The following is a 27,070-nucleotide window of genomic DNA, read 5'->3' as shown; positions in this document are numbered from 1 at the left end:
TGGGGGTTGACATGGGGCCGGTCGATAAAGGCAATCGGCTCAGTGCGTCGGCATTTGCTATCTGCGTTCCTGGTTTGTGCTCCAGAGAATACTCGTATGCAGCAAGCAACAAAGCCCAGCGCTGGATCCGTGCGGAAGCAATGGGCGGTATTGGCTTATCCTCTCTGAAAAGTCCCAGCAGAGGCTTATGATCAGTCACGATAGTGAAATGGCGGCCATACACGTACTGGTGGAAGCGTTTCACGGCAAAAAACACTGCCAGGCCCTCCTTCTCGATCTGCGGGTACTTTTTCTCCGCTGCAGTCAATGTGCGGGAGGCGAAAGCTATCGGTCGCTCGGCCCCGTTCTCCATCTTGTGGGACAGGACGGCCCCAATACCATACGGGGATGCATCACATGTGACGAGCAAAGGCTTTCCAGGATCATAGTGGGTTAGTAACCCAGACGACGACAATTGTTGCTTTACCCGCCGGAAAGCGGTTTCTTGCGGCTGACCCCAAACCCATGTGTGATTTTTCTTTAGCAGAAGGTGCAACGGGGCCAGCATAGTTGCCAGATTGGGGAGGAACTTCCCGTAATAGTTTACGAGACCGAGAAAAGAACAAAGATGCGAAGTGTCAGTTGGGGCGGGGGCCTGTTGAATCGCATGCACCTTCTCTGCGACGGGGTGCAAACCTTCGTGGTCCACCCGATAACCCAGGTAGACTACTTCCTTTGCCTGAAATACGCACTTTGTGCGACATAAACGGACTCCAGCCTCCGAAAAGCGTCTAAGGACAGCCTCGAGATTTTCCAAATGTTCCTGCTCCGACATCCCTGTAATCAAAACGTCATCTAAGTAGACAGCAACACGTGGTAAACCTCTCAAAATGCCCTCCATAACACGTTGAAAAATAGCACAGGCAGAGGATACTCTAAAGGGCAACCGTGTATAATCATACAGGCCCCGGTGTGTATTAATCGTTACATATGGTCGGGAGGCAGGGTCCAGCTCCAACTGCAGGTAGGCGTGACTCACATCTAATTTTGTGAACGAGAGTCCACCTGCAAGCTTCGCGTAGAGATCCTCTATGTGAGGCATTGGATATCGATCGAGTCGGGAAGCCGTATTCACTGTAAGTTTATAGTCGCCACACAAGCGAACTGTGGCATCTGGCTTCATTGCAGGTACAATTGGTGCTGCCCAGTCAGCAAAACGGACGGGCCTGATAATACCCAAACTCTCCAAACGAGTGAGCTCCCCTTCTACTTTCTCGAGCAAGGCGTAAGGCACCGGGCACGCCCGGAAATAGTGCGGCGTGGCTCCTGGTTCGACTTGGATATGGGCTACGGCCCCTTTTATTTTCCCCAAACCAGGCTGGAATACATCTGGGTATCATCCTAGCACCTCAGTCAACCCTTCAGAAACTGTTTGGAGGATGTGCTGCCATTGCAAACGCAAATGGTGCAACCAGTCCCGATCCAACAGGCTGGGCCCATGGCCGCGCACCACGATAAGTGGGAAACGCCCATCCTGGCGTCCATAAACAACAGGGGTCATTGTAGTTCCTGCAATGTCCAGTGGTTCCCCCGTGTAGGTGGCCAACCTGGCCTGTGAGTCGGTTAATGTAAGGGTCTGTATAACCTGCTTGATGCGATCGAATGTCCTCTGGGCGATCACGGAGACCGCTGCGCCAGTGTCCAACTCCATCTCAAGCGGGTGACCATTGACCCATACTGTCATCTTAATGGGGGCCACACGGGGAGCTGTCACACAATGCAGCTGCAGGCAGTCGTCCTCCGTCTCTACGTCCTCAGGGGTAGTCGCCGCAGGTTCATCCACATGGAAGGTAGGGCCCCTGGGCTGGTCCCAGTTTCGGTCGGAACGACGGCACCTCTGGCGCCCCCAGGACCGGTGTCCGCGACGGGGTCAGCGCCTACAAGTTTGACACGGACATGGCTCCTCATCCATTGGTTCTGGAGAAGGCTCCCTTCGGGGAGGAATGTCCGACGGCCACTGGCGTCGGTCCGGACGTCGCCTCGCCCAAGATACCGCAGGAGCGCGGGGGGATGTTTTCAGACGGAAGGGGATGCGCCCCAAGGCATGCACTTCCATTCCCTGTAGCTCCTGCACTCCTCGTTCTGCGCTCTCTCGGGACAATACTATTTGAATTGCCTGTTGAAAAGTCAATGTTGGCTCAGCTAACAACTTTCTCTGGGTGGCCGCATTGTTAATACCGCAAACCAAACGGTCGCGTAATATTTCTGACAAGGTCTCACCATAGTCACAGTACTCCACAATCCTGCGTAGCCTGGATAGAAAATCGGCAAGGGATTCTCCAGGGGTTCTTCTCAGCGGTATTAAACCGGTAACGCTGGACTATTGTGGACGGGGTTGGGTTAAAATGTTGCCCCACTATATTCACAAGTTAGTCAAACGTTTTGGTGTCCGGCGCAGCTGGGTACGTAAGGCTCCTAATCACCCCAAACGTATGTGGGCCGCAGGCGGTGAGCAATATGACCACCTGGCGCTCGTTTTCAGTGATATTGTTTGCCCGGAAATAGTAACGCATCCGTTGTGCGTACTGGTTCCAGCTTTCCAGCGCATCATCAAAAATATCCAAACGTCCGTACAGAGGCATGGTATAATAGAAAACAACTTCCAACCTGTATCCAACAAAAATCCAGGGAGGTGGCTTCAGCAGTGTAGACACCTATTCACTTTAACCCTCGTCGCCAGTTTTGTAAGGGCCATGAAGAATCCAGCACGAGTTTAAGGATACAAAGTAATAACATTTATTTACAATAACATATATATATATAACAGCAGCAACTTCCCTTGCTGCACACTCCTTCCTGCTGTTTCCAAACTGGACAGCTTTATTTATACTTGGAGTTTACTAATGGTTTCTCCGCCCCCCTCATTGGGGAAGCTCATACTCCCACAGGATTGTGGGATTGTCATTAGTCCCCAGCCAATGGTAAGCAGGCAGGTTATAACACATTCTATTTCCTATTATCAGTGCATTTATTCCTCAATGAGTTTTCCAATCTGTGGTACCCTCAATAACGACGCTTAGAGTGTAAACAGCAAAGAAGGCTTTAATAAACTAAGAACTAGACTAGTGCCGAGACGTGTGCTAACTACTGCACTACCCACAAGGCAGCCCCTTATATACGGCTCCCAGATGGGCGGAGCCGGAGGCGGAGTTCCCCAGGGTTCCAAGCCCGGTCTTAAAGGGGACATCACCTTACATGATGACAAGGGTACAGTGTTACAGTAACCGTTCATCACACAATCATAGTTTGATTTAGCATCACCCGTCTCATATTTAGTCAACTAGTTTCTTTCATGATGTTGTTTAGTTTTCTTCTGCTATTTTCTCTTCCCCTTCCCATTGATTCTAGCATTTAGTTTACAGTAATATAGACAATATTATCTGAAACAAATTACTACACAGATCAACCAGTTAGTTCAGAATAAAATAAATCTGGAGATAAGGTTGCACAATGGGTCAGCACTCTACATCACTAGAACCTATTTAAGGTTGTAAGAATAACAGGCAGTTAAGAAAGTCGACATAGTCCCAGATAGCCATAGGCTGCTTTCCCCTTTGAGGGGGAGAGCTGACTGGTGGTGAGTTAACCTGAGGATCACCACACCTCAGGCGAGGGGCAAGGTGAAGAAGACGCCTTCATGAATAACCTCAGCCAGTACAGGAATTGAACCCATGCTGCTGGCCTTGCTGTGCATCACGAGCCAGCTATCTAACTAACTGAGCTAAATTCCACCAATTTATAGTCAAGGTTCTCCTAAATTATGGAGAAAGCATAATATTTGGAACAGTGTTCAATAATATCGACTCTGGCTGATTATGCAGCATCAAACTTGGGAATTCTTGGTATAGACGTTGGGTGGGGTTTTCTGGCCACTCAAGCGAATGGGACCTTAAGGTCCCGCCATCTACCCACCCCCGCCGCGGGTTTCCCAACGCCAAGCGGTGCATTCAAGGGGAAGCCCCGTTGACAGAGGTGGGACCAGAAGATTTCGCTGTCAGCCACTGGTGAGCTGCCCTTCGCCCCTGCAGAACACGCTGTGGAGGGGAAGGAAAATCCCACTCACGGTGCAAACAGTTGGAAAAGTTTTCCATTTCCTACACTGATAGCCATCACCTTGCTAATTCTAAAATGCATTCAAAAATTGGTCAAACACAAATTTGATAATAGCAAAATATGTTTTGCCAAATATTGTGCGAATGAGACCATGGATCGTAGACTCGATTATGTACCTTTGAGAAGTTTGAACAAACAAATAATTTTATTACTTGTACCAGGAACTAAGGATGGACATAAATGAGGTAAATTCCACCATCTGCAAAGCACAAGGCAGGAATGTGATGGAATGCTCTCCCCTTTCCTGGAGTGGAGCAGCTCCAACAACACTTAATAAGTGTAACACCATCCAGAACAAAACAGCCGGCTTAATCAGCATCCCATCCACCACCTTACACATTCATTCTCTCCTCCATCAGCACGCCTTATGTCATAGCCAGTACAGAGAGGCGTTATACTCTGAACTTTCAGTCAATATGTTAATCAAATTGCACACAAACCAGCTATTAATAATAATAATAATAATAATGAAAATCGCTTATTGTCACAAGTAGGCTTCAATGAAGTTACTTTGAAAAGCCCCTAGTCTCCACATTCCGGCGCCTGTTCGGGGAGGCTGGTATGGGAATTGAACCCGCGCTGCTGGCCTTGTTCTGCATTACAAGCCAGCTGTTTAGCCCACTGTGCTGATGGCTGGTGCCATCATGAGACCTTTGGTATTTGCACTACAAACAATATCGGGGGCGATTCTCCGATATGGAGACCAAGTGCCCGCGCTGTTGTGAACTCCGTCGCGTTCCATGAGGGTGCGAACGGGCCTATGCCACAGCCAATTCACTGCCTGAGAGGGGGCCAGCAGCGGCACTGCGAGGAACGCGGTGGGCAGAGCCTGGAGCGGCGGCATCCTTGCGCGACGCCACGATGACGCCGCGCCACGTATAAGGAAGTGTGCAGGGCGCACAGAAACACCGGGGGATGTCATGGAGGAGCCCCGTCGCGCCGCACCCCGCTTCAGGGACAGTGACCTGGAGTCACTGTTGGATGCAGTGGAGGAGCGCAGGGCCATCCTCTACCCACAACGAGGCCAATTGCAGTCAAGCAGCACCATGAGGCGTGGATGGCGAGAGGTGTAGGCCACAGTCAGCGCTGTGGGGCACATCCCCTGCACGGCGGAACAGTGCAGGAAGAAGCTGCATGACCACATGCGGGCAGCGAGCGTAAGTTCCCTGAGTCGCGCCCCGGACAATGCCCCCCCCCCCATTGCCCACGCTAGGGGGGGGTGGGGGTGGGGGTGGGGGCGACGGGGGCGGGGGGGGGGCGCCGGGGGTCGGGGGGGCCAGGGGACGGGGGGATGGGGGGGCCAGGGGGCCGGCTTATTGCACCCGGGACACATGTGGATCCCCCCCCCCCACGCCCCCCGTGGGCAGGTGCCATGACGTGGGTCAGAGTGTCCCCTGTGTGTGATAAAGTTGCGTTCATACGTGCGTCCTGCAAATGTGCATCTAACCATGTGCTCCACTCCCCCACCACCACCCCAACCCCCTTTCCCTCCCCCCTTTCCCCCCCACACCCCACCCCCTTCCCCCTTCCCCCCCTACTCCCCCCCACACCCCCCACACCCCTTCCCCCCACCCCCCAACCCCTGTCCCCCCTTCCCACAGCCCCACCCCCCACCCCTGTCCCCCCTTTCCCCCCCACGCCCCCACCCTCTTCCCCACTTCCCCCCCAACCCCCCACCCCTGTCCCCCCTTTCCCCCCCACGTCCCCACCCTCGTCCCCCCTTCCCGCAACCCCCCTTCCCCCCCCCTTCCCCCCCCCCACATCCCCACCCTCTTCCCCCCTTTCCCCCCAAACCCCCTTCCCCCCCACCCCCTTCCTCCACCCCCCCCCACCCCCCTTCCAGCACCCAGTCCAGGTAACGTTACAAAGTGTGGGCAGTGGCGCCCTCTGTGGCCGGGGGTGCGTGGGCAGGAGGTGTTGGATGGCGGGGAGCGATGGGATACCTAGAGATTCCCGGGGAGGACGACACCACTGGTGGTCAGTCTCACACCCTTTCCCAATTCCTTACAGATATTACAGGCAATGGACGGTATCTTGGACTTCGTGGAAGCTGCCCTCGTGCTGCTGCTGGCAGGCCAAGCAGCCAGACGCCGGAGAAGGCAGTGGCAGCAGAGTCAACAGAAGCTTCGAGGTGGTGGCCCATGTGAAGGGCCCCTCTCCACACCGAGGCCCCGGCCGCCCAACAGGCCAGGGAGTGACCCAGAGGGGGAGGCCGGCGATGGCCCAAGGTGTACAGGCTTCCCTGGTCTTGTGAACAGATGACGGACAGTGTGTGCCGCAGGAGGCTCCGTCTCAACAAGGGGACAGTGCGGCTCCTGTGCCATGTCCTTGTGGACCTGACACCACACGGAGGGAGGATACTCGCTCTCAGTCGCCATCAAGGTCACTGCAGCCCCGAACGTCGACACCTCAGGATCATTCCAGGGCTCGAGCGGGGACATGTGCAGCATCTCACAAACTACAGCCCACAAGTGCATCCGTGAGGTCACGGATGCCCTGTTTGCACGGGCAGCAAACTAAATAAACTTTGACATGGACCAGGCCCAGCAAGATGCCTGGGCAGCTGTATTCTCCTCCATCGACGGGATGCCCCAGCTCCAGGGGGTAATCGATGGCACGCATGTTGCCTTGCACTCACCGGGCCATCTGGGAGTGCCCTACATAAACAAGAAGGGTCTCCACGCCCTGAACAGCCAGTTTGTGTATGATCACCATATGAAGATCATGCACCCCAAGATGGTCGCTTGACTCTTGGGAGATTAGGGGTACCTGCTGAGGACTTGGCTAATGACGCCAGTACGGAGGCCGTTGATTGATGGGGAGACCCGATACAACAAGGCCGGGCAAACAGGGCACCCGTGACTTCACAGATGCACTTGTGGGCTGTAGCTTCTGAGATGCCATAAAATGTCTTCGCTCGAGCCCTGGAATGATCCTGAGGTGTCGAAGTTCGGAACTGCAGTGACCTTGATGGCCACTCAGAGCGGGTACTCTCCCTCCTTCTGGTGTCAAGTCCGCAAGGACATGGCACAGGTGCCGCACTGTCCCCTTGTTGAGACAGAGCCTCCTGCGGCACACACTGTCCCCCTGGGGGGCTGTCATTGAGCGGTGCATCGGATTCCTCAAGATGCGGTTCCAATGCCTCGACTGCTCTGGTGGTGCACTGCAGTACACCCACTGGAGGGTTGACTGTTTTGCGGTTGTCTGCTATGTCCTCCACAGCTTCGCACAGCAGCTGGGTGACATGCTGGAGGTGGAGGAATATGTGGCCACCTCCAAGGAGGAGGAAGAGGACGAGGAGGTGCCGGACCAGGAGGGGCTGGAAGATGAGCCACAGGGAGGACCCACACGAACAGCCGGTGGATGGAGGACAGGTAGCAGCGGCAAGGGTCCGGCAAGCCTAGAGGGCCAGGGAGGCCCTCATCCTCGCCCGCTTCACATAGGCGACCAGCTTTGTCCGTCCCACTCTCACAGGGTCTGTGTAACTTCACTCCAGGATGACGGGAGTGTGTCGGCACTGTCAGCGGGTCACTGTTGAGGGTAGGGGGTGATGTTAACCCACTGCGAGCTGAACGCTGGAGCTCCTCAATCTATGCCAAAATCTGACCCTGCCTATCTGCTGAGTGCACCATCACACCCATCACCTGCACGTGATGTGCCGAGGGGGGAAAGGTAATGTTTAGGCGGGGGCGAGGGAGATGGGGCGTATGGGGGGGATGGGGAGTATGGGGGGATGGGGAGACAGGGGGATGGGGGGAGATGGGAAGATGGGGAGAAGGGGGGGTGGGGAGTACGGAGGGGATGGGGAGATGGGGCGGATGGGGAGTAGGGGAGAAGGGGGGATTGGGAGGATGGGAGGATGGGGAGATGGAGGGATGGGGGGATGGGGAAAAGGTGGGTGGGGAGTAGAGGGGATGGGAGATGGGGCGGAGAGGGTGGACGAGGAGTAGGGGAGAAGGGGGGATTGGGAGTTTGGGAGGATGGGGAGAAGGGGGTGTGGAGTATGGGAGGATGGGGGGATGGGGAGAAGGGGGGGTGGAGTATGTGGGTGGGGCGGCTTCGGCGGCACTGCTGGGTAAAGGTGGGCCGGAACACGGAACGGTGCTGGGCAGGGGTGGGGGCAGTGCCAGGTGCATTCTTCTGGGGAGAGTGGAGTCGGGGGTCCTGTGTCAACCCACCCATGTAGCCAGTGGAGGGTGGTGATCTTCTTACGGCACTGCGTGCTGATCCTCCTGGTAACCCCCCCCACCCCCAACCCAGGCTGAGTGCCACTGCCACTCCCTCCCAGGCAGCACTGGCTTCCCTATGGCTGACCGTCCACAGGGAATCCCGTCTAGACTCTACCACATCCAACAATATGCCTAGGTCGGCATCCCCGAATCGTGGGTTTGGTCTCCTCAGTGGCATGGCTGTGGGCTGAGTGGGGTTGGCTGTGCAGGAGCGGTTTAAGGGCTGCAGGGGGCTGGCGAGTGCAGTCACGGCGAATCAGCTGGCGGGACCATCATTTGCGCCATGAAGCCCATGGAGCGTCGTTAAGTGAACCAATGAACATTTGATAGCAGTGATGGCCTCGTGGGTCCGAGCGTCAGGAAGCTCGCGGCAGTTCCTGCTCGCTACCACACTTAGAAACATTTTGGTTAAATCACGTCCTTAATGTGTGACATTGTGTTTAATTCAGGGTTATTGTATTTTTAAACTCACCAAGGCTGGTGCTGAATTATCTACTTGTAATCCACACTCCAAGGGTAAGAAAAGATACCTCTTTCTATTCAAAGCTGATTATGAGCAGCAAGAAAGCCATCACATTCTATCTGTGACAGCCATCCACATGATGCACTGCTGAAACTTGCCAAGCCTCTGGCCACAACACTTCCCAAACTCATGGCCTCTATCACCCAGAAGAACAAACGCAGCATGTGTATGGGAGCAGCATTCCCTGAAAGTTCCCCTCACACACAGCATGTTGAATTGGAAATATATAATTGCTCCCTCATCTGAGTCAAAACTCCTTGAACTTATCTGGGATTGTTTAGCACAGTGGGCTAAACAGCTGGCTTGTAATGCAGAACAAGACCAGCAGCGCGGGTTCAATTCCCGTACCGGCCTCCCGAACAGGTGCAGGAATGTGGCGACTAGGGGCTTTTCACAGTAACTTCATTGAAGCCTACTTGTGACAATAAGCGATTATTATTATTAACTCCTTTGTTAACAGTACTTTGGGGGGTACCTTTAGTATGGCAGCTTTTCAAGAAGCTCACCAGCCCTTCTGAAGGGCTATTAGGGATGGACAACAAATGCTAATCTTACCGGTGATGCTCATATCATATGAACAAACATAAAAATAAATTTCCAGGTGGGTGCTGGATTCATAATTGTTTATCATAACTCTGGTGGAAGAGCAAGAGAACTTGATGGAAATTTCCCCTCCGAGTGTTTCAAAGACGAGCAGGAAGCAATTCTAGGTCCGGGGCAATATTCATCCTTTAATCAACTCCACCAAAGGAAAATCACGCCTCATTCATCTTGGTGCAGTGTTCAAATCAGATGCTACATTTGTCTACAAAACAATTGTGACTACACTTCAAAGTAATTGACTGCCTGTGAAGCACTGTTGGACATCATTAATACAGCACAGTGGGTAGCACTGTGGCTTCACAGCACCAGGGTCCCAGGTTCAATTCCCGGCTGGGTCACTGTCTGTGCGGAGTCTGCACGTTCTCCCCATGTCTGCGTGGGTTTCCTCCGGGTGCTCCGGTTTCCTCCCACTCGTCCCGAAAGACATGCTATTAGGTAATTTGGACATTCTGAATTCTCCCTCTGTGTACCCGAGCAGGCATCTCCTTGCATTAGTCTACAATTTTCAATCAATAAGTGCGACTACCTACATGGTTGTTTTCATCTTTCGCGAGCCCCAGTCCTCATCTGCAAATGGACAAGTTTACTGGGAAGCGAACCAAACCTGAAGGAAATGCTGGAAAAACTCAGCAGGTCTGACTGCATCTGTGACGAGAGAAACAGAGTTAAGCATTCGAGTCCGTATGAATCTTCTTCAGAGTGTAAGAGAGGGAGAAATGCAATATGGTTTATACTGTATAAGGGATAATGAAGCAGATGGAGCAAAAATAGCAAGTCTGGGCGAGGTGGGAGCTGGGAGAGATTTGACAAAGATGTTATGGGCACAAGACAAAGGACATGTTAATGGTCATGTTAAAAACTAAAGTGGCATAAAGGTAAGATGACCGAATGCGTTAGTAGCAGAACAAGGGTCAATGCTCTGTGAAAGCAAAACTGAAGAACAAGTGGTAGATGGGATGAAAAGTAAGGACAAGGGAGACCTTATCATGGTTCTCGGAGGGAGGAGAATGTGTGAGGGCAGGGGTGCGGCAGATGGTCTGGCACGGTTGAACGCTCTGTCAACCGGAGTGGGAGAGCCCTTGGTTCAGGGAAAAGGAAGACATGTCAGAAGCACCATTTTGGAAGGAAGCATCATCAGAACGCATGTGGGTTCACACCTGGTTGGACGACTCAGATGTGACTGAACGTGATCATTGGTGACTTGGATAGCTTTCTTCAGTATTACTGCCAATTCATTTTTGCCAAAATAATTGATTATAAGGTTAAAGTGCATGTTAATTTAAAACTTTCTTCTCACTGATATGGACACCTCTCAATACATTAGATATGGAAGACGAGCAAAATAAAGATCCTATTAGCTCTTGATATCTTGATATCTTACAAAAAACAATGGAGAGGATCTACTTCCCTCTTGTAAGGCTTATGCTGATGAATGGTAATTATTCTGAGGTGGAAGATGGAGGAAGAAAAAAATTACAATTTAGTGCCTCCTGTGAAGGGCATGTTGAACATTAAAATATGTTTTGCCATTGCTTAAAAATGCCACATCTGTCTTACATTTTGGCCATTGACAGAAACTTAAACTATTTAACTTTGATGGATGGACAACGCTGCTGTGATGTGCAATCTTGAAGGTTGTTCTACTTTCTCCTCTTTTATTTCCTCTCCATGTGTCACTGTGTTTTACCTTGCACCTCGTTCAATAACATAACATCCATTTCTCCCAGGTCTGCGAGATTTATTTGTCTCCTCCCGCTGAGCAGAGAAGTAGAATAAGGTGTCCACATAGAATTTCTACCCGTAGTTTCACACGCACTTGCCTTTGAAACTATATTCTGACCCTTGTCACTCTCCCACTTTTCTGAACTCAGACCCCATGCCAGACAGACGGATGTGGTAACACTGATGATCAGGCACCATCACTTGCTCTTACCCTGCCCCGCGCCAGCACAGAAATCAGCATCCCACCTGACATCGATAGTGAGTCTGAGATGACTGCATGAGGGAATTCACTGAACGTAAGTGAGCAGGAAGAGGAGAAGGTGACAAGGAAAGCCCACCAATTAGCTGGAGGCCCATTAGCATCGCAATTCTGTTGAACAGGGCAGAGATGTCTGTTTGAACAGGCTTTGGTCATCTGACCTTAAATCTCCTCATGTGGCTCTTTGTCATACCTTGTTTTATAATTATTCTGTGAAGCGTCTTGTGATGTTTTATTATGTTATAGGTGCTATATAAGTTGTTGTTTGGTTTTGGTGGAAGGACTGGGTCGCATGTTAGATATGATTGTTAAATCAGGGGAGCATGGAATGTTCAGTAGAAATCAACTTCACGGAAGTTCTGCCAACTAGCTTTGGCCCTCAGCAGCTGTTCGATGCCCCCCACCCACTTCTCATTTTCCATGACATCAGTGTCCTTGTCCTCAAAGCAAAGAAAGTCCTTCCCAATGGTGGTTTTATTTGTTGTCTCCATTGGAGAGAATGCAGCACACTGCAATCGGGCACTAATTAATTAATTATTACAATCACACCTCCTGGGCTATGTTACAATAAGCCACCTGGACTGTCCAGACATCTGAAACATTGATTGCGGACTCCAATATTCTACCCAATCATCTGACCGAAAACTGAATGTAGGTTCCTAACAATTATCATAAGGCTGATGCTCAAAGAATAATCCTTGTCCCCAAGAAACCAATGTTTAATTTACTGTAGCGGGACAAACAATGGAGGAATAGATGTCTGATATAACATTAAAGAATCATATAGCGACAGCTAGGAAAGTTAATATAGAATTGCACAATGTGTTACTGTTCATCACACACCAGTTTCAAACTGTTAAAATGAGCCTTTTGTGATTTGTAAGAGTGTCAGTGTTGTTTGGAGGAGACTGCAGGATGGTGTGGATGTTGTAAATGCTGTGGACTTGCAGGAGCCTGAAAAACCCCAAACTTTTCCCCACTGTTTCTGGAATCAATGGAGAAAGTGATAAAAGTATTTGCAACAGATCGAGCATCAGTCGTCTGTTTATTATGAACATGGATTGCAGATTAATTGATGTGGCTCATGTGCAGCACGGTGGCACAGTGGTTAGCAATGCTGCCTCACAGCGCCAGGGACCCAGGTTGAATTCCAGCCTTGTCTGTGTGAAGATTGTACATTCTCCCTGTGTCTGCGCTAGTTTCCTTTCACAGTCCAAAGATGTACAGATTAATTGGTTGGCCATGATAAATTGCCCCTAGAGTCCGAAGGTTGGGTAGGGTTATGGGGGTGGGGGAGTGCGGCCTGGGTGGGGTGCTCTTTCAGAGGGAATGTGCAGACTTGATGGGCCAAATGGACTCCTTCTACACTGTAGGGATTCTATGATACTATGATATGTCCCTTTTGAAAAGGGAGCTTAAAGCAAAGAGGTTCAGGGCAGTTGTGATCTTGACAACAACTCATAGTGTTGCATCCGCTGTAGCAGTCGGTACACATCTTGTAGCATGTGATGCAATGCTGATTATTTGGAAAATCAAAGCCTACTTTCTCTACAAATTGCAGTTATGTTATTCAGGGCCAATGAACTCTATCGGAAGGGTAAGAATTCCTTTGAACATGCTTTATTTTTGCTGCCCTCACTTGAGCTGTAGCTTGACTTACTACTCCCTCTTGCTTCTGCTGCCAGAGGGGCATTCTATCAAGAAACACTAAACATTTCATTACAGTTCAGGGCCTAAAACAGGGACGAGAAGAGCGTTTAAAACCATTATGTCAAAAAACTCTACAAAGTATTGCAAGTAAAATGTCATCAAAGATTTGTTACAACTTGTTTTGACGAGAATTGAAAGATCCTCTTAAGTAGTACTTAAGCTGCCTGGCTCAGGGTTGTACAAATCATGGTTCATGAACAGGAGCAAAAAGTGGCGTTCATCAGGTGAAAAAGGCATTAGTGTAGCAGGATTTAAATATATTCATGAGCCTCCTAACTGCTTCCAGACAAGAGAATTGGCTGCCAGTAATGATCCTGCCCCACATCCTCCCACTCTGTAAAAAATCAATTGAGCTCTGGGTGGGAGAAATTACCATTCGAATTTCCAGCCATTACCATCTCATTCTTCCTGGGTCCTAACCTTCGAGTGGTGGAGGGGCTTGTGCGCTCCAACACTCTCTCTATCAATGCCCACTGGAGCTCCTTGATCCCAGTAGGACCAGTTATGGTGTCAGGGTCGGGGGCGGTCCCAACAAAGTGCCGTCTAAAATTCTCAACATCAGAATCAAGGCCAACCCTGGCATTAAGGAACCCATAACAAGCAAACAAAGACTTTGCGTCTCAATGACTGTGAGGGCAGAAGAAGGCTGCAGCAGCAAGGTGATCCCGGTCATCGTGGCTCAACATGTCCTTGAAATCTGACCACCAACCTGTGTGTGACAATGATGGCGCCCCCAAGGTCCCCATGTTCAACAAAGTAATGCGCAGGTTTCCACCAAGGTCCATCTTCCAAGTCCGGTTCTGATGGAGAATTGCCGATGGGGAGAGGACGATTGGGAGTTCCTATAAGAGTCTGAACTCAGGCAGTAGGTGCATGAAGGTCATTGGACCCCCCTGTTTGGGCAAAGGTATCCTCGGGCAGCAGAATCTGTGTCTACAGAGTCCTCTTCAGGACACTATCTGCTCACCCCAAATAGAGGAGGGCTGAGAAAAGATGCCCTAAAAATAGGCTGTCACACTTTCACCTGGTTGGGGAACCACATCCTGTGGAATAACCATCTTTGTGGTCAAAGAAAAAAGCTCCTCAATTTTACCTGGAATGTTAGAACTCTCCCATTGATAATCCCAAGTGATTGCCTGGAAAGAAGAAAGGCAATCATAGCATGTGTGCTATCAAATTGCCATCGCTGCCCTCAGTGACACCCGCCCTCCGGGAGAAGGGCAGCTGAAGGAACAAGCAGGAGGATACACCTTCTGGAAAGGAAAGGCTGACAGTGACCTTTGTGTACATGGAGTTGGCTTTGCCATCTGGAATGGGATCTTGGATGCAATACCAGAACTCCCCAACTGTACAATTGAAAGACTCATGAAACTTTATCTACAGCTCAATATGCTGCCGTATTTGCACTCTTGATTCTGATGAAGAAATCAAGGGAAAGTTCCATTCTGACTTCAATGAGGTCCTCATTGCCATCCCAAAATACTCTTCTGGGGGCCTTTAATGACAGGGTTGGCCATGATTCTGATGTCTGGAGTGGAAGCATCGGGAAAAACTGTGTGGGAAAAGCCAATGCAAATGGTGTCCTGCTGCCAAACTGTGCTCAGCATGTTCTCATTATAACAAAAACCCTCTCCAGCCAGAAAGACAAATACAAAACCTCATGGAAACATCCTGGATGAAAGCACTAGCACCTTCTGGATTATGCCATTCTTTGAGTCAAAGATCTAAATAATATGTGTGTCACTTGATCCATGACGGGGAATGATGCCTGCTGGACAGCTAACATGGACCTAGAAACAAGATATCACAGCCCAAAAGTCCAGGAGGCAAAATACGATGAATGTCTCAGCTCTAAAACAGCCTGACCAAAGAGAGGAATTCCAAGTGAAGCTTGTGGGTGATCTGGAAAGTCTTTGCACATCTAAATAAACTCCAGAACAGCGGGATCAAATAAAGTCAGCTGGACTGGACTCTGGTGCCCAAACAATTAGATTTAAGCACCATCGTCACCAGGACTGATTCAATGAAAATAATGTTCAAATATGTGACCCCCTAGAACAAAAGCAAACAGCTATCATCGCCCGGCAAGACAACCCAAGATCACAACCCAAGAAGGTAGTATTCCAACAGCTCATGTGTGATTATATGCATAAAGCAATTCTGTACATAATATTATACATGACCTCAGACCACTAGGTGGTAATGTAAACCCACCACGTGACCTTGTGCCTGGGGAGTTGGGAGTAAGTTGTGTTGGAGGATAGACGTTGTTTGCAGTAGCAGTATAATAGTTAGTTAGTGTTAGTAGTTTATTATTTTATTTATCCTAGTTATCTTTATCACGCAATTGTTTCATAAGAAATTATTCAAACTAGGTGTTCTGTAGTTCATCATCATATTAGCCAGTCTACAGAACATGACATCCGAGATGACCCAAAGCCAAATTCGGAAGTTAAAGGAAAAGTGACTGGAAGAAAACCCCTGAGAGATGCAACAGTATGTTGGTCATCATGACAAGCAAATCCTTTTGGAAACTATCAGGACTATCTATAGACTGATGGCAAATGGACAAAATCCATTTTGTTTCTCTTTTTAAGGATGATTAAGCAATGCTTCAATGCTGGAAAGAACATTATCAACAATGCATCAAACATGGACCCACAGTGGCAGCTGATACTCTCCCAGCTATCCCCCAGTGCTCGAACTAGCAACCAAACATATGAAAAGCAATGGAGCCTGCGGCCCTGATGGTATTCCAGCTGTGATCATCAAAGCTGGTGGATTTATGCTCATAAAGACTCCATGCACCCAGCCCATGGATTTCACAGGAAAAAAAACTTCTCCTCCAACACCCCCCATCCCCATCCCCCAGCACAACAGCCCAACTTCACAAATGCAACAATTGTAACTATCTCCAATAAGGGATATAATCATGCAGTGGAAACTATTGAGGTATTTCCCTCTTGTTTAAAGAAGGGAAAACCCTAACATGCATTCTTCTGAACCACCTGCTTCCTGTGGCTGAAGAAACTGCCCAGAGACAGTGGGGCTTTAGACCATCCAGAGCAAATCCAAGAAAAATGTTAAGAACAACACCAGGGACTCTTTATTGCCTTCATCAATGTGACCAAAGCATTTGACTCAGTAAATCACCAGGTTCTGTGGATTGTAGTCCAAAGTTTTGGATGTCCAAAAAGCGTCATCTCAATCTGGCAATTGCTTCATGATGATATGACCATAACTATCTTGAATGGAAGATCTGGAACAGGTGCCCTGAAAACCTAGACTGGGGTCAAGCAAGGCAGCGTGACCACCTCCATTCTATTTACAATCTTCCCGGACTGTGGCTATTCACCTCAAAGATCAGCTGCCCTCTGGTGTCAGTATTAAACATTAACTAGATGGAAAATTCTTTCATCTTGGTTCCCTTCATACCAAAACTAAACTAACCTCCATGGATATACATGGGCTGGAATTCTCCTGTCGTTCCATGGCGGCGGGCTTTCTGTTCCCGCCAGCAGCACACCCCTATCCTCGGGTTTCCCAGTGGCATGGGGTGTCTTCAATGGGAAATTCCATTGACAGCAGCGGGAGTAGAGAATCGGCATGCCACCGTCTGCTGCCAGGAATCATGAGGCTGGAGGACCAGAGAATCCAGCCCACGATCTCCAGTTTGAGGATGACTGTATTGGCATTGCCCACTTTCGATCTCTTCAATTGTGCAATCAAAACACTTGGCCTGTTCCTTGAACGTTGGCAAAATAAAACTCATCTCAATCCACACCTGGTCAGCCAAATATTCCACATCTTGTTGAAGGGGAGACTCTGGAATATGGTGAGTATTTCCAATACCTTGGCAGCCAACTCTGTCAAAAAGGCCACCATTGACAGGTTATCCAAACCCGGTCAGCTGTGCCAATTCAGCCTTCTGCAAATCACAACAGTGAATATTTGACAGGAAAGACGTCCACAAGTCAACAAAAGTCCTTATGTACAGAGCAGTTGTCATCACCAAACACCTGTGGCCCAATGAGACCGGGACTGTGTATCAACGTTACATAAGAGCGGTAGAAATATTACAACAGCAATGCCTCTGCTGCCTCCTCCAGGTTCAATGGGAGAACCTTTGAAGAACTCCATTGTCCTTCTTGAAGCCAGGTCCATTGGCATTCAGGCAAAATGGCAGAACCAACCTTGATGGACTGGACACTGCAGCTGGGATGGCTGAAAATTGTCTCCCCACGAGGTCCTGTCTTCCCAATTCCCAAGGGAGAGCAAGGCAAATGCTTCAAAGAGACTCTGAAACTCTCCTTGAAACGGGGTGGCATTGACCTCAAGGACCATGAGGAACTTGATACCAATCATTCTGAATGGCAACAACTTGACCATCAAACCGCATCATGCTTTGAGTCCAACACCTTAATAATGAGATAGAGTGGTGGTAGAGGCGGAAAGAAAAGGAAGAAAATCCTCCACTCCGGATCCCACTATCTCTTGTCCTGCCCTATGCGCCCAAAGATCTATGGGTGAACAATTGGCCTGATCAAGGCCCATGAGATCAAGGCCCAAGGTCTCAATCCTGAGTAGGCATCATCCCTGAATGAAGGGACAGCCGACAACAATGATCAGTGGACTCTGCAGTCAACCGTGGCAGCTGCAATAAAAATGGATTTAGACCCCTGTAAAGTGCTCCTGTTGGTCAGACAGAAATTGCAGAGCATTAAGAGTTCATGATTCATGACAGCATGTTTGTTGTATAAAGGAACCTGCAGGGTGATATGGACATAGTAAACAACACTGTAAGGGAGTCCTACAATCTGTGCAAAATAACTTTATTTTGCTTTGTCTGGATATTCACGAAGAAAGTGATGAATGGAGTTCACCGATTATTCAGATTTATATCCTAAGAGAAACTTTAGTGTGAAAATCTCGGACTCCAACTGTCATCCAGTGCAAGGCAGAATGCATGTGTGCAGTGTCATGATATTCAGATAAACATCATGGTGCAAACATACATACACACTGATGGACAGGTCAACGGACCAATCAATACACACACAACATCGCAGCCAATCACAGGCAAGAGCATACATACTATAAAACGGGGAACACGACACTTCCCGCTCATTCCAGCAGGGGACAGCTCAGGGCACAGAGCTCACAGCAAGCCACTCAGACATTCACCATGTGCTGAGTGCTTCTCCAAGATAGTGTTAGGGCTCGGTCCACAGGTAATGAACGAACCACAGTAATCAGTTTACAGATGTTGTTATTGTTAGTAATAAAACTGAGTTGTACCATCCACAACCGTGTTGGTTCGTCTATGTAGCAGAGCACCCAACACGACATAGTACCAGGATTGGAACCCAGTAACTGTGAGACCTACCTACGCATCTTAAGGAATTTGCCATCCTGCGTCATGGACACCATCAGCCCGCCGCAGCCGCTCCAAATCGCTGGAAACCTCGGCGTCAACTGCGCTTCCAGTTCTTCCTAGAAGCCACAGAAAGGGAGAATGCTTCGGACACCAGGAAAATCGCCCTCCTCCTCTCCATGGCAGGGCAACACGCCATCCACATCTACAACTCCCTGGTGTTCGCGAAAGGTGAGGACAAGACGAAGTACAAGACGGTCCTTCTCAAACTCGAGCAACACTTCAGCGTTGAGGTAAATGAGAGTTTTGAGAGGTACCTCTTCCAGCAGCGCCTGCAGGGTAAGGATGAGCCCTTTCAATCTTTCCTAACACACCTCCATATCCTCGCGCAGTCCTGCGGGTATGAGGCCACCTCCGATTCCATTATTCGGGACCAGATTGTTTTTGGGGTCACCTCGGGCACCCTACACTAGCAGCTCCTCAAAATTAAAAGTCTCACCCTAGCCACTGCCATTGAAGCCTGCGTCCTCCATGAAAACGCGACCAGCCGCTACTCCCAATTCCAGGCAGCCGAATCGGACGGCAGGGGTCCTACGCGGCCGAATCGGCAAGGCAGGGGTCCTATGAGGCCGAGCGGGTCCAGGCGATCGAGTTCCTCCCGGCCCGCGGCACGGATGAGGGCGGCCATTTTGCGCGCTTTCCGCGGCCTCCCGCGCTTGTATGCGCCAAAAGAGACGCAGAGGGAGGTGACACACAGGCGTGCTCTACGCAGGACCGAACTGCACATGCGCGGTGGCGCAACGAACGCCATGACATCACGACGTGTGGCAACTGTGGATCCGCACATTTAAAGCGGCAATGTCCAGCAAAGAACTGAAAATGCCTCCGCTGTGGCAAGATGGGCCACTAGGCTGCCTGCTGTCGAGCAGCTCAACCTGCCAATGCTCCCCAATTCCGACAGGCTCGCAGGGACGTGCGGACCATTCAGCCTCCGTACTCCGAGTCATTCCCGGACGATATACAAACCGGTGATACAGACGACCGGGAAGCCTTCCGTGTTGCGGTCATTGACAGGAACCGGATGTCTCCAAGCAGGACCCACCAGCCGATGCCAGTGAACAGTGTTAATCCGGGTGATGAATGGTGTGCCACCCTAACGGTCAACCGATCACCAATAACATTCTGTTTGGAGTGCCTCCGCCAACCTAATAGCATGGTCAGCCTTCTACGCCTTGAAGGTCAGACCACCAATTCGGCCATCCCGTTGTAAGATGGTTGACTACAACGGAAACGTTATCCCGGCCATGGGATCCTGCCAACTCCAGGTGACACACAGTACATACACGGCCACACTGTCCTTCGAGATAGTTGGATCATCGAAGGACTCCCTGTTAGGCGAACAGGCATGCAAGGTTCTCCACCTCGTTCAGCGGGTACACGCTCTGTCTCCAGAAGGCACATCAGACTTCCTGGATGCAGAATTTAGGGCACAGCTCCACTCGCTCCTCGCCCACAACCAGGAGGCATTTGAGGGCATGGGCACACTGCCCTATACCTACAGAATACAGCTCAAACCAGATGCCACCCCGGTCATTCACGCACCTCGCAGATTCCCAGCACCACTCAAAGACCGCCTCAAGCAGCAGCTGCAGGATCTCCAGGACCAAGGGGTGCTTTCCCGGGTCATGGAGCCCACGCCATGGGTCAGCTCCATGGTGTGTGTTAAGAAGCCCTCTGGCGAACTCCGGATCTGCATCGACCCGGAAGACCTGAACAGCAACATCATGAGGGAACACTACCCCATATCCAAACGGGAAGAGATCACGAGCAAAATGGCCCGGGCTAAAATTTTCACAAAGCTTGATGCCCCGAAGGGTTTTTGGCAGATCCAACTGGACCAGTCCAGCAGGAAGCTGTGCACCTTCAACACTCCTTTCGGCAGGTTCTGCTGTAACAGAATGCCGTTTGGCATCATCTCGGCATCCGAGGTATTTCACAGAATCATGGAACAGATGATGGAGGGCATCAAAGGGGTGCCGTCTATATTGACGACGTCATCATCTGGTCCACCACACCACAGGAGCACATCAGTCGTCTCCAGCGTGTCTTTGCTCGGATACGAGAACACGGCCTGCGCCTCAACCGAGCCAAGTGTTCTTTCGGCCAAACTGAGCTAAAGTTTCTGGGGGACCACATATCCCGGTCAGGAGTGCGTCCGGATGCAGACAAGGTGAGCGCCATTACAGCCATGCCGCAGCCGGCAGACAAGAAAGCAGTGCTACGCTTTCTAGGCATGGTCAACTTCCTGGGGAAGTTCATTCCCAACCTTGCCTTCCACAGAACGGCTCTTCGACACCTAGTAAAGAAGTCCATGGAGTTCCAGTGGCTGCCCACACACCAGAAGGAATGTGAGGAGCTCAAAATTAAGCTCACCACAGCCCCGGTATTGGCGTTCTTCGACACCTCTCGTGATACAAAGATCTCGACTGATGCCAGCCAGTCTGGCATTGGGGCGGTACTCCTGCAACGGGATGACATTGCATCATGGGCCCCGGTCGCCGATGCCTCGCAGGCCATGACCCCCACAGAACAGCGCTATGCGCAGATCGAGAAGGAGTGCCTGGGTTTGTTAACCAGCACAGACAAGTTCCACGACTACGTGTATGGTCTCCCCCAGTTCACCGTGGAAACCAACCATCGCCCCCTGGTCAGCATCATACATAAGGACCTAAACGAGATGACCCCTCGCCTCCAGCGCATCCTCCTCAAGCTCCGGAGGTACGACTTCCAACTGGTCTACACCCCGAGAAAGGACCTCATCATTGCGGATGCCCTATCCAGAGCAGTGAGCACACCGCCCGACTCGGAGGGGTTCGTCTGTCAGGTCGAAGCGCAGGTGGCCTTCACATCGGCAAATCTGCCAGCTGATGATTCAAGTCTGGCCCGTATTCGCCGGGAGACTGCAGCTGACCCCCTTCTACAACGTGTGATGTGCCACATGACAGGAGGGTGGCTCAAAGGACAGTGCCCACAATTCTATAATGTCCGGGACGACTTGGCCATCATTGACGGTGTCCTCCTAAAGCTGGACCGGATTGTGATTCCACACAGCATGCACAAGCTGGCCCTCGACCAACTACACAAAGGCTATCTGGGGGTTGAGAAGTGCAGACGGAGGGCCCGAGAAGCTGTATACTGGCCGGGCATCAGCGATGACATTGCCAACATGGTGCTCAACTGCCCCACCTGCCAAAGGTTTCAGCCGGCGCAACCCCCTGAGACGCTTTAGCCCCATGAGTTGGTGACGTCCCCCTGGGCGAAGGTGGGTGTGGACCTTTTTCATACGCTTGGCAGGGACTATGTCATCATCATAGATTACTTTTCGAATTATCCAGCGGTCATACGCCAGCACGATTTGACATCGTCCGCTGTCATAAGGGCCTGCAAAGACACCTTCGCTCGCCATGGCATTCCGCTTACTGTCATGTCGGACAATGGGCCCTGTTTTGCAAGCCAAGAATTGTCTTCTTTTGCTGCTTCGTATGGCTTCACACACGCGACGTCCAGCCCTCTGCATCCCTAGTCAATTGGCAAGGCGGAAAAGGATGTTCACATCGTCAAGCGGCTCCTCTGCAAGGCTGCTGATGCCGGATCGGATTTCTGCTTAGCCCTGCTGGCCTATCGCTCAGCCCCACTAGCCACTGGCCTCTTACCAGCCCAGCTGTTGATGGGTCGCGCCCTCAGGACCACTGTGCCATCCATTCTGGTCCCTACATCCAACTATGCTCCAGTACTGCAAAGGATGCGACAGCATCGTGCTCAGCAGAAGGTGGCACATGACACTCGGGCAACTGATCTTCCTGCCCTGGCGCCTGGAGACAACGTCCGCATCCACCTACCAGAGGGTGGCTGTTCGGCAATTGCCGAAGTTCTCCGATGCATGGCACCCCGCTCGTTCCTGGTTCGCATGCCTGATGGCTCCATTCGCAGGCGCAATCGCCGGGCTCTTTGCCTGCTTCCGCGCTCGCTACGTGATCATACACCGGTGCCACGCCCTCCTGCTGTTCCTGATGTCAACTTCGTGGAGCTTCCTGCCACCATGCCCATTCCTCTGTCGCCTGTGGCCAGGCCCATTCCTCAGCCGGTGGATCCTGACCCACCATTGAGGCGATAATCCGAATTCATCGCCCACCTACTAGGCTGGACCTATGAGCCTGTTTGAACATTGAACTCACTGACGTATTATGCCACAAACTTAATATGTTTCTCTTTTTGTCGTTACAGGAGTTCGTTTTGATGCTTAATGTTTACACGTGTTTTGTTTATGGTACAACCTTGTTGCTATTTTGCACCTGACACCTTCCTATGTATATAGTTTAGCCTCATGTACATGTTGTAGATATTGCACACACACATTCAGCTGCACTCAGTACACATCTATATTTATTACCACATAGGCACATATTCTTGTAAAAAAGGGGGGATGTCATGATATTCAGATAAACATCATGGTGCAAACATACATACACACTGATGGACAGATCAACGGACCAATCAATACACACACAACATCACAGCCAATCACAGGCAAGAGCATACACACTATAAAACGGGGAACACAACACTTCCCACTCATTCCAGCAGGAGACAGCTCAGGGCACAGAACTCACAGCAAGCCACTCAGACATTCACCATGTGCTGAGTGCTTCTCCAAGATAGTGTTAGGGCTAGGTCCACAGGTTAGAGGGTAATGAACGAACCACAGTAACCAGTTTACAGATGTTGTTATTGTTAGTAATAAAACTGATACCATCCGCAACCGTGTTGGTTCGTCTATGTAGCAGAGAACGCAACACGACATGCAGGCTGTTTGGTGCTCTTTCCTTTAACATAAAGTGATTTTTATTCTCAATGTCAAATTAATTTTTACTGGTAAAAATTACATATACAAATCAAAAAACGAATTTGAATCATGATGCTACACAGTGGTAGAGACTAGAAACAGCTTGTTTACCTGGCCTCTTGGGCCAAACTGAGCAAAAAGAAAACACAGTTCATATTGAGGAAAAATGAAGCGACCCTTAAGTCTGGTGTTGTGGCAGACATGGTAGGCATCATGTTGATACCCTTACTGAACAGTATAAGTCATCCAAAAATTATTTTCTGTGAATTCCTGATCGTGATCATGATCTTGTAATAAGACCATAAGACATAGGAGCAGAATTATGCCACTCGGCCCATCGAGTCTGCTCCGCCATTCAATCATGGATGATATTTGTCTCATCTCTATTCTCCTGCCTTCTCCCCATAATCCCTGATCCCCTTATTAATCATGAACCTATCTATCTCTGTCTTAAAGACACTCAGTGATTTCGCCTCCACAGCCTTCTGCGGCAAAGAGTTCCACAGATTCACCACCTTCTGGCTGAAGAAATTCCTCCTCATCTTTGTTTTAAAGGATCGTCCCTTTAATCTGAGGTTGCGCCCTCTGGTTCTAGTTTTTCCTACTAGTGGAAACATCCTCTCCACGTCCTCTCTATTCAGACCTCGCAGTATCCTATAAGTTTCAATAAGGTCCCTCCCCTCTTCCTTCTAAACTCCAACGAGTACAGACCCAGAGTCCTCAACCGTTCCTCATACAGCAAGCTCTTCATTCCAGGGATCATTCTTGTGAACCTCCTCTGGACCCTTTCCAAGGCCAGCACGTCCTTCCTTAGATACAGGACCCAAAACTGCTCACAATACTCCAAATGGGGTCTGACCAGAATCTTATACAGCCTCAGAAGTACATCCCTGGTCTTGTATTTTAGCCCTCTCGACATGAATGCTAGCATTGCATTTGCCTTCCTAACTGCAGACTGAACTTGCACGTTAACCTTAAGAGAATTGTGAACAAGGACTCCCAAGTCCCTTTGTGCTTCTGATTTCCTCAGCCTTTTCCCAATTTAGAAAATAGTCTATCCCTCCAATCGTCCTTCCAAATTGAATAACCTCACACTTCTCCACATTGTATTCCACCTGCCACTCCAACTAATAAACATTGAGCACATGAGAATCCTCAGAGTGTGGGAGAATTGACACCGCCTGGTCAACCCTATTTGCTATTACATGCCTAAAGTGGGCCACAGGTAGCATCAGCAAAGGTTGGAGACAAGTTGCCTGCCCAGAGTGTGACTGGAAAATGGTTCAGAGATTGGTAGGATGTTAACCTTTAAGCAATTTAAGCGCTATGGGTAAAGGTATGGTAGTTGATATGATTCCACATACTGGCTTCATTTAGAGTCATTGTCACTTGTGTCGCAAGGACTATATTTTCTTCTTGTGCTCATTTAGCAAAAATAAAGCAGATATGGGTGTAAGGTGGGATACCGCTCCATTTGAAAGCATCACCTAATTAACAAATGGAGGAAATATATTTGAACTTTTAAAAATGAGAAGTTAACAAGTAAACTACACCTACTTAATGCATGTGCACCTTATATCTAATCACTTACTGGGGCCAGTAGAGTTTCTGCCGACTGGCTGCTACAAGGGCTTGCTTTCATCTTCACCTTTTCTTGTGTCCTATAAAAAGATTGTAAGTTTATGGTTCCAATAAAGAAGCAGCATGTCTTTGAGCAGGTATATTCAAACAGGAACAGGGGACAGGTCCATGTCTTTTCTGTACATCAGGAATCCAGCCCCAATTTATGAGGTCTATTTTTCCTCGTGATAGGAACCCTCTGAAAATAATTTGGTCAGTATCGATTCAGTTCCAGCTGGGCGTGTTACATTAACAACGCTGATCATCTTTTGGCAGAAGCTAGGTTTAACTTTATAAGTTCAGCTGGGGGGATAATACCAATAGCAAATGTGAGAAACGGAAGATGAAGTCGTTTGAGGATCACTGAGCAGGCACTGGAGGGCACTGAGGGGGTGGCTAGGGACAATGGGTATTTCCATTGTTCATTATTAAAACATGTTACACCAGATGCATCGGTCACATTATTCTTCACAGTGAGCCTGCCCGCACCCCCACCCCCAGCTGCCCTCCGCTTCCCCCACCCCTGAACCCCAGGCACAGTCGTCCGAGAAATTTGGATTCAATTTACACTTAGGTGACACTTAGGGTTCCGTTTAGCTCACTTGGCTAGACAGCTAGTTCATGATGCAGAGCAAGACCAGCATGAGGTCAATTCCTGGACTTGCTGAGGTTATTCATGAAGGCCCCCGCCTTCTCAACCTTGCCCCTCAGGTTAAATCACCACGTCAACTCTCCCCCTCAAAGGGGAAAGCAGCCTATGGTCATCTATGACTTTACTTAACCGTACCTAGGTGACAGAGGAATGGCAACTAAGCCAGTAAACAAGGGCCTGTTCTAGGTAATCTGGTATAAGTACATTGGGCTGGATTCTCCATCGGTGGGATCCTCCGCTTCGGTGGGATCCTCTGCTTCGCCGGCAGTGCAGTCACGCCCGTGGATTTCCCGACGGCATGGGGGTGCCCACAATGGGAAACCCCATTGGTCGGCTGCTGGGACGGAGGATCCCACTGCCGGCAGGGGTGCACCGTACCAGAAAACGGGTGCGGTGGGACAGAGAATCCCACTCATTTGTCTGTGCAGCATGGGCCTTCAAATGAAAGACATACGGTGCGATGATACAGCCTCATCGCACGCGACTAGGTGAAGCGAAGAGGCCATTAAATCTCGCGAGAAGATGCTCGGGCGCCTCGCGAAATCTAACAAGATCTGCATGTTTAAATAAGCAGTTAGCTTATTTAAATATGTTTGTGCCAGAGTCTCCCAAAGCCCAGGATTGAACACCTTCACCTGGGAGGCTTTACCGTGGCACCATTTAGTACTGTTTTCCACAAACATGGACCAGCCGTAACAGCACTTGGGGAGGTCTCCCAGGCAATTGGAGGCCCCGAGGGTGGTCAGACTCTGTGCAGGTTGGTACCCTGGCTCCACCTATGCATTAACTTGGAACTGCCAGTCTGGCACCTGGGCAATGCCACCCTGTCACTGCCAGTGTGCGTAGGTGACACTGTTGGGCTGGCTGGGGCATTGCCAGGGTGCCAGGTTGCTTGTGCTGGGGGGTCGGGTCCAGAGTGCCTTGCTATTATGAGGAGGGGTGAGGTGGGGCTCAAGGACCCCCTAATCGGTAAGTTGGGGTGTTTGGGAGGTCCGGAGGCCACGGTGTGGGGTCGAGAAATCAGGGCGGCATTTTAAAATGCTGAGCTCGCCAGTGCAGGAAGTGAGGTAAGTGTGGCCTCGGTGAGGCGTTTTTCTTTGTTAAATCATACCCATAGAAACAAGCGTTTTTTCTGTCCAGAGACGTAATAAAACATTAGGCAACAAAAGCTGCCCTGTGGGTTGTGGTTTCTTTTTATTCATTCATGGGATGTGGCTGTCATTGGCTGGGCCAATATTTATTTCCCATCCCGAACTGTCCTTGATCTGAATGGCTTGCTTGGCCACTTCAGAGGGCATTTAAGAGTCAATCGCATTGCTGTGG

The 27,070-nt window shown here is 50.0% G+C and overlaps 1 protein-coding gene across 2 annotated transcripts in view; it reads right to left on the bottom strand.

Moving 5' to 3' along the window:
* Nucleotides 1-27,070, bottom strand: part of LOC140427021 (cyclin-dependent kinase-like 3) — a 325,265-nt gene that overhangs the window by 129,331 nt on the left and 168,864 nt on the right. For both annotated transcript variants that reach the window (XM_072512424.1, XM_072512425.1), the window contains exon 10: nucleotides 25,067-25,136. In XM_072512424.1, the coding sequence (XP_072368525.1) occupies nucleotides 25,067-25,136 (70 nt within the window). The remainder of the gene's footprint in view (nucleotides 1-25,066; nucleotides 25,137-27,070) is intronic.

This window comes from Scyliorhinus torazame, chromosome 7 (assembly GCF_047496885.1).
Source record: "Scyliorhinus torazame isolate Kashiwa2021f chromosome 7, sScyTor2.1, whole genome shotgun sequence".
NCBI lineage: Eukaryota > Metazoa > Chordata > Chondrichthyes > Carcharhiniformes > Scyliorhinidae > Scyliorhinus > Scyliorhinus torazame.
This window is presented reverse-complemented; position numbering and strand designations above follow the sequence as displayed.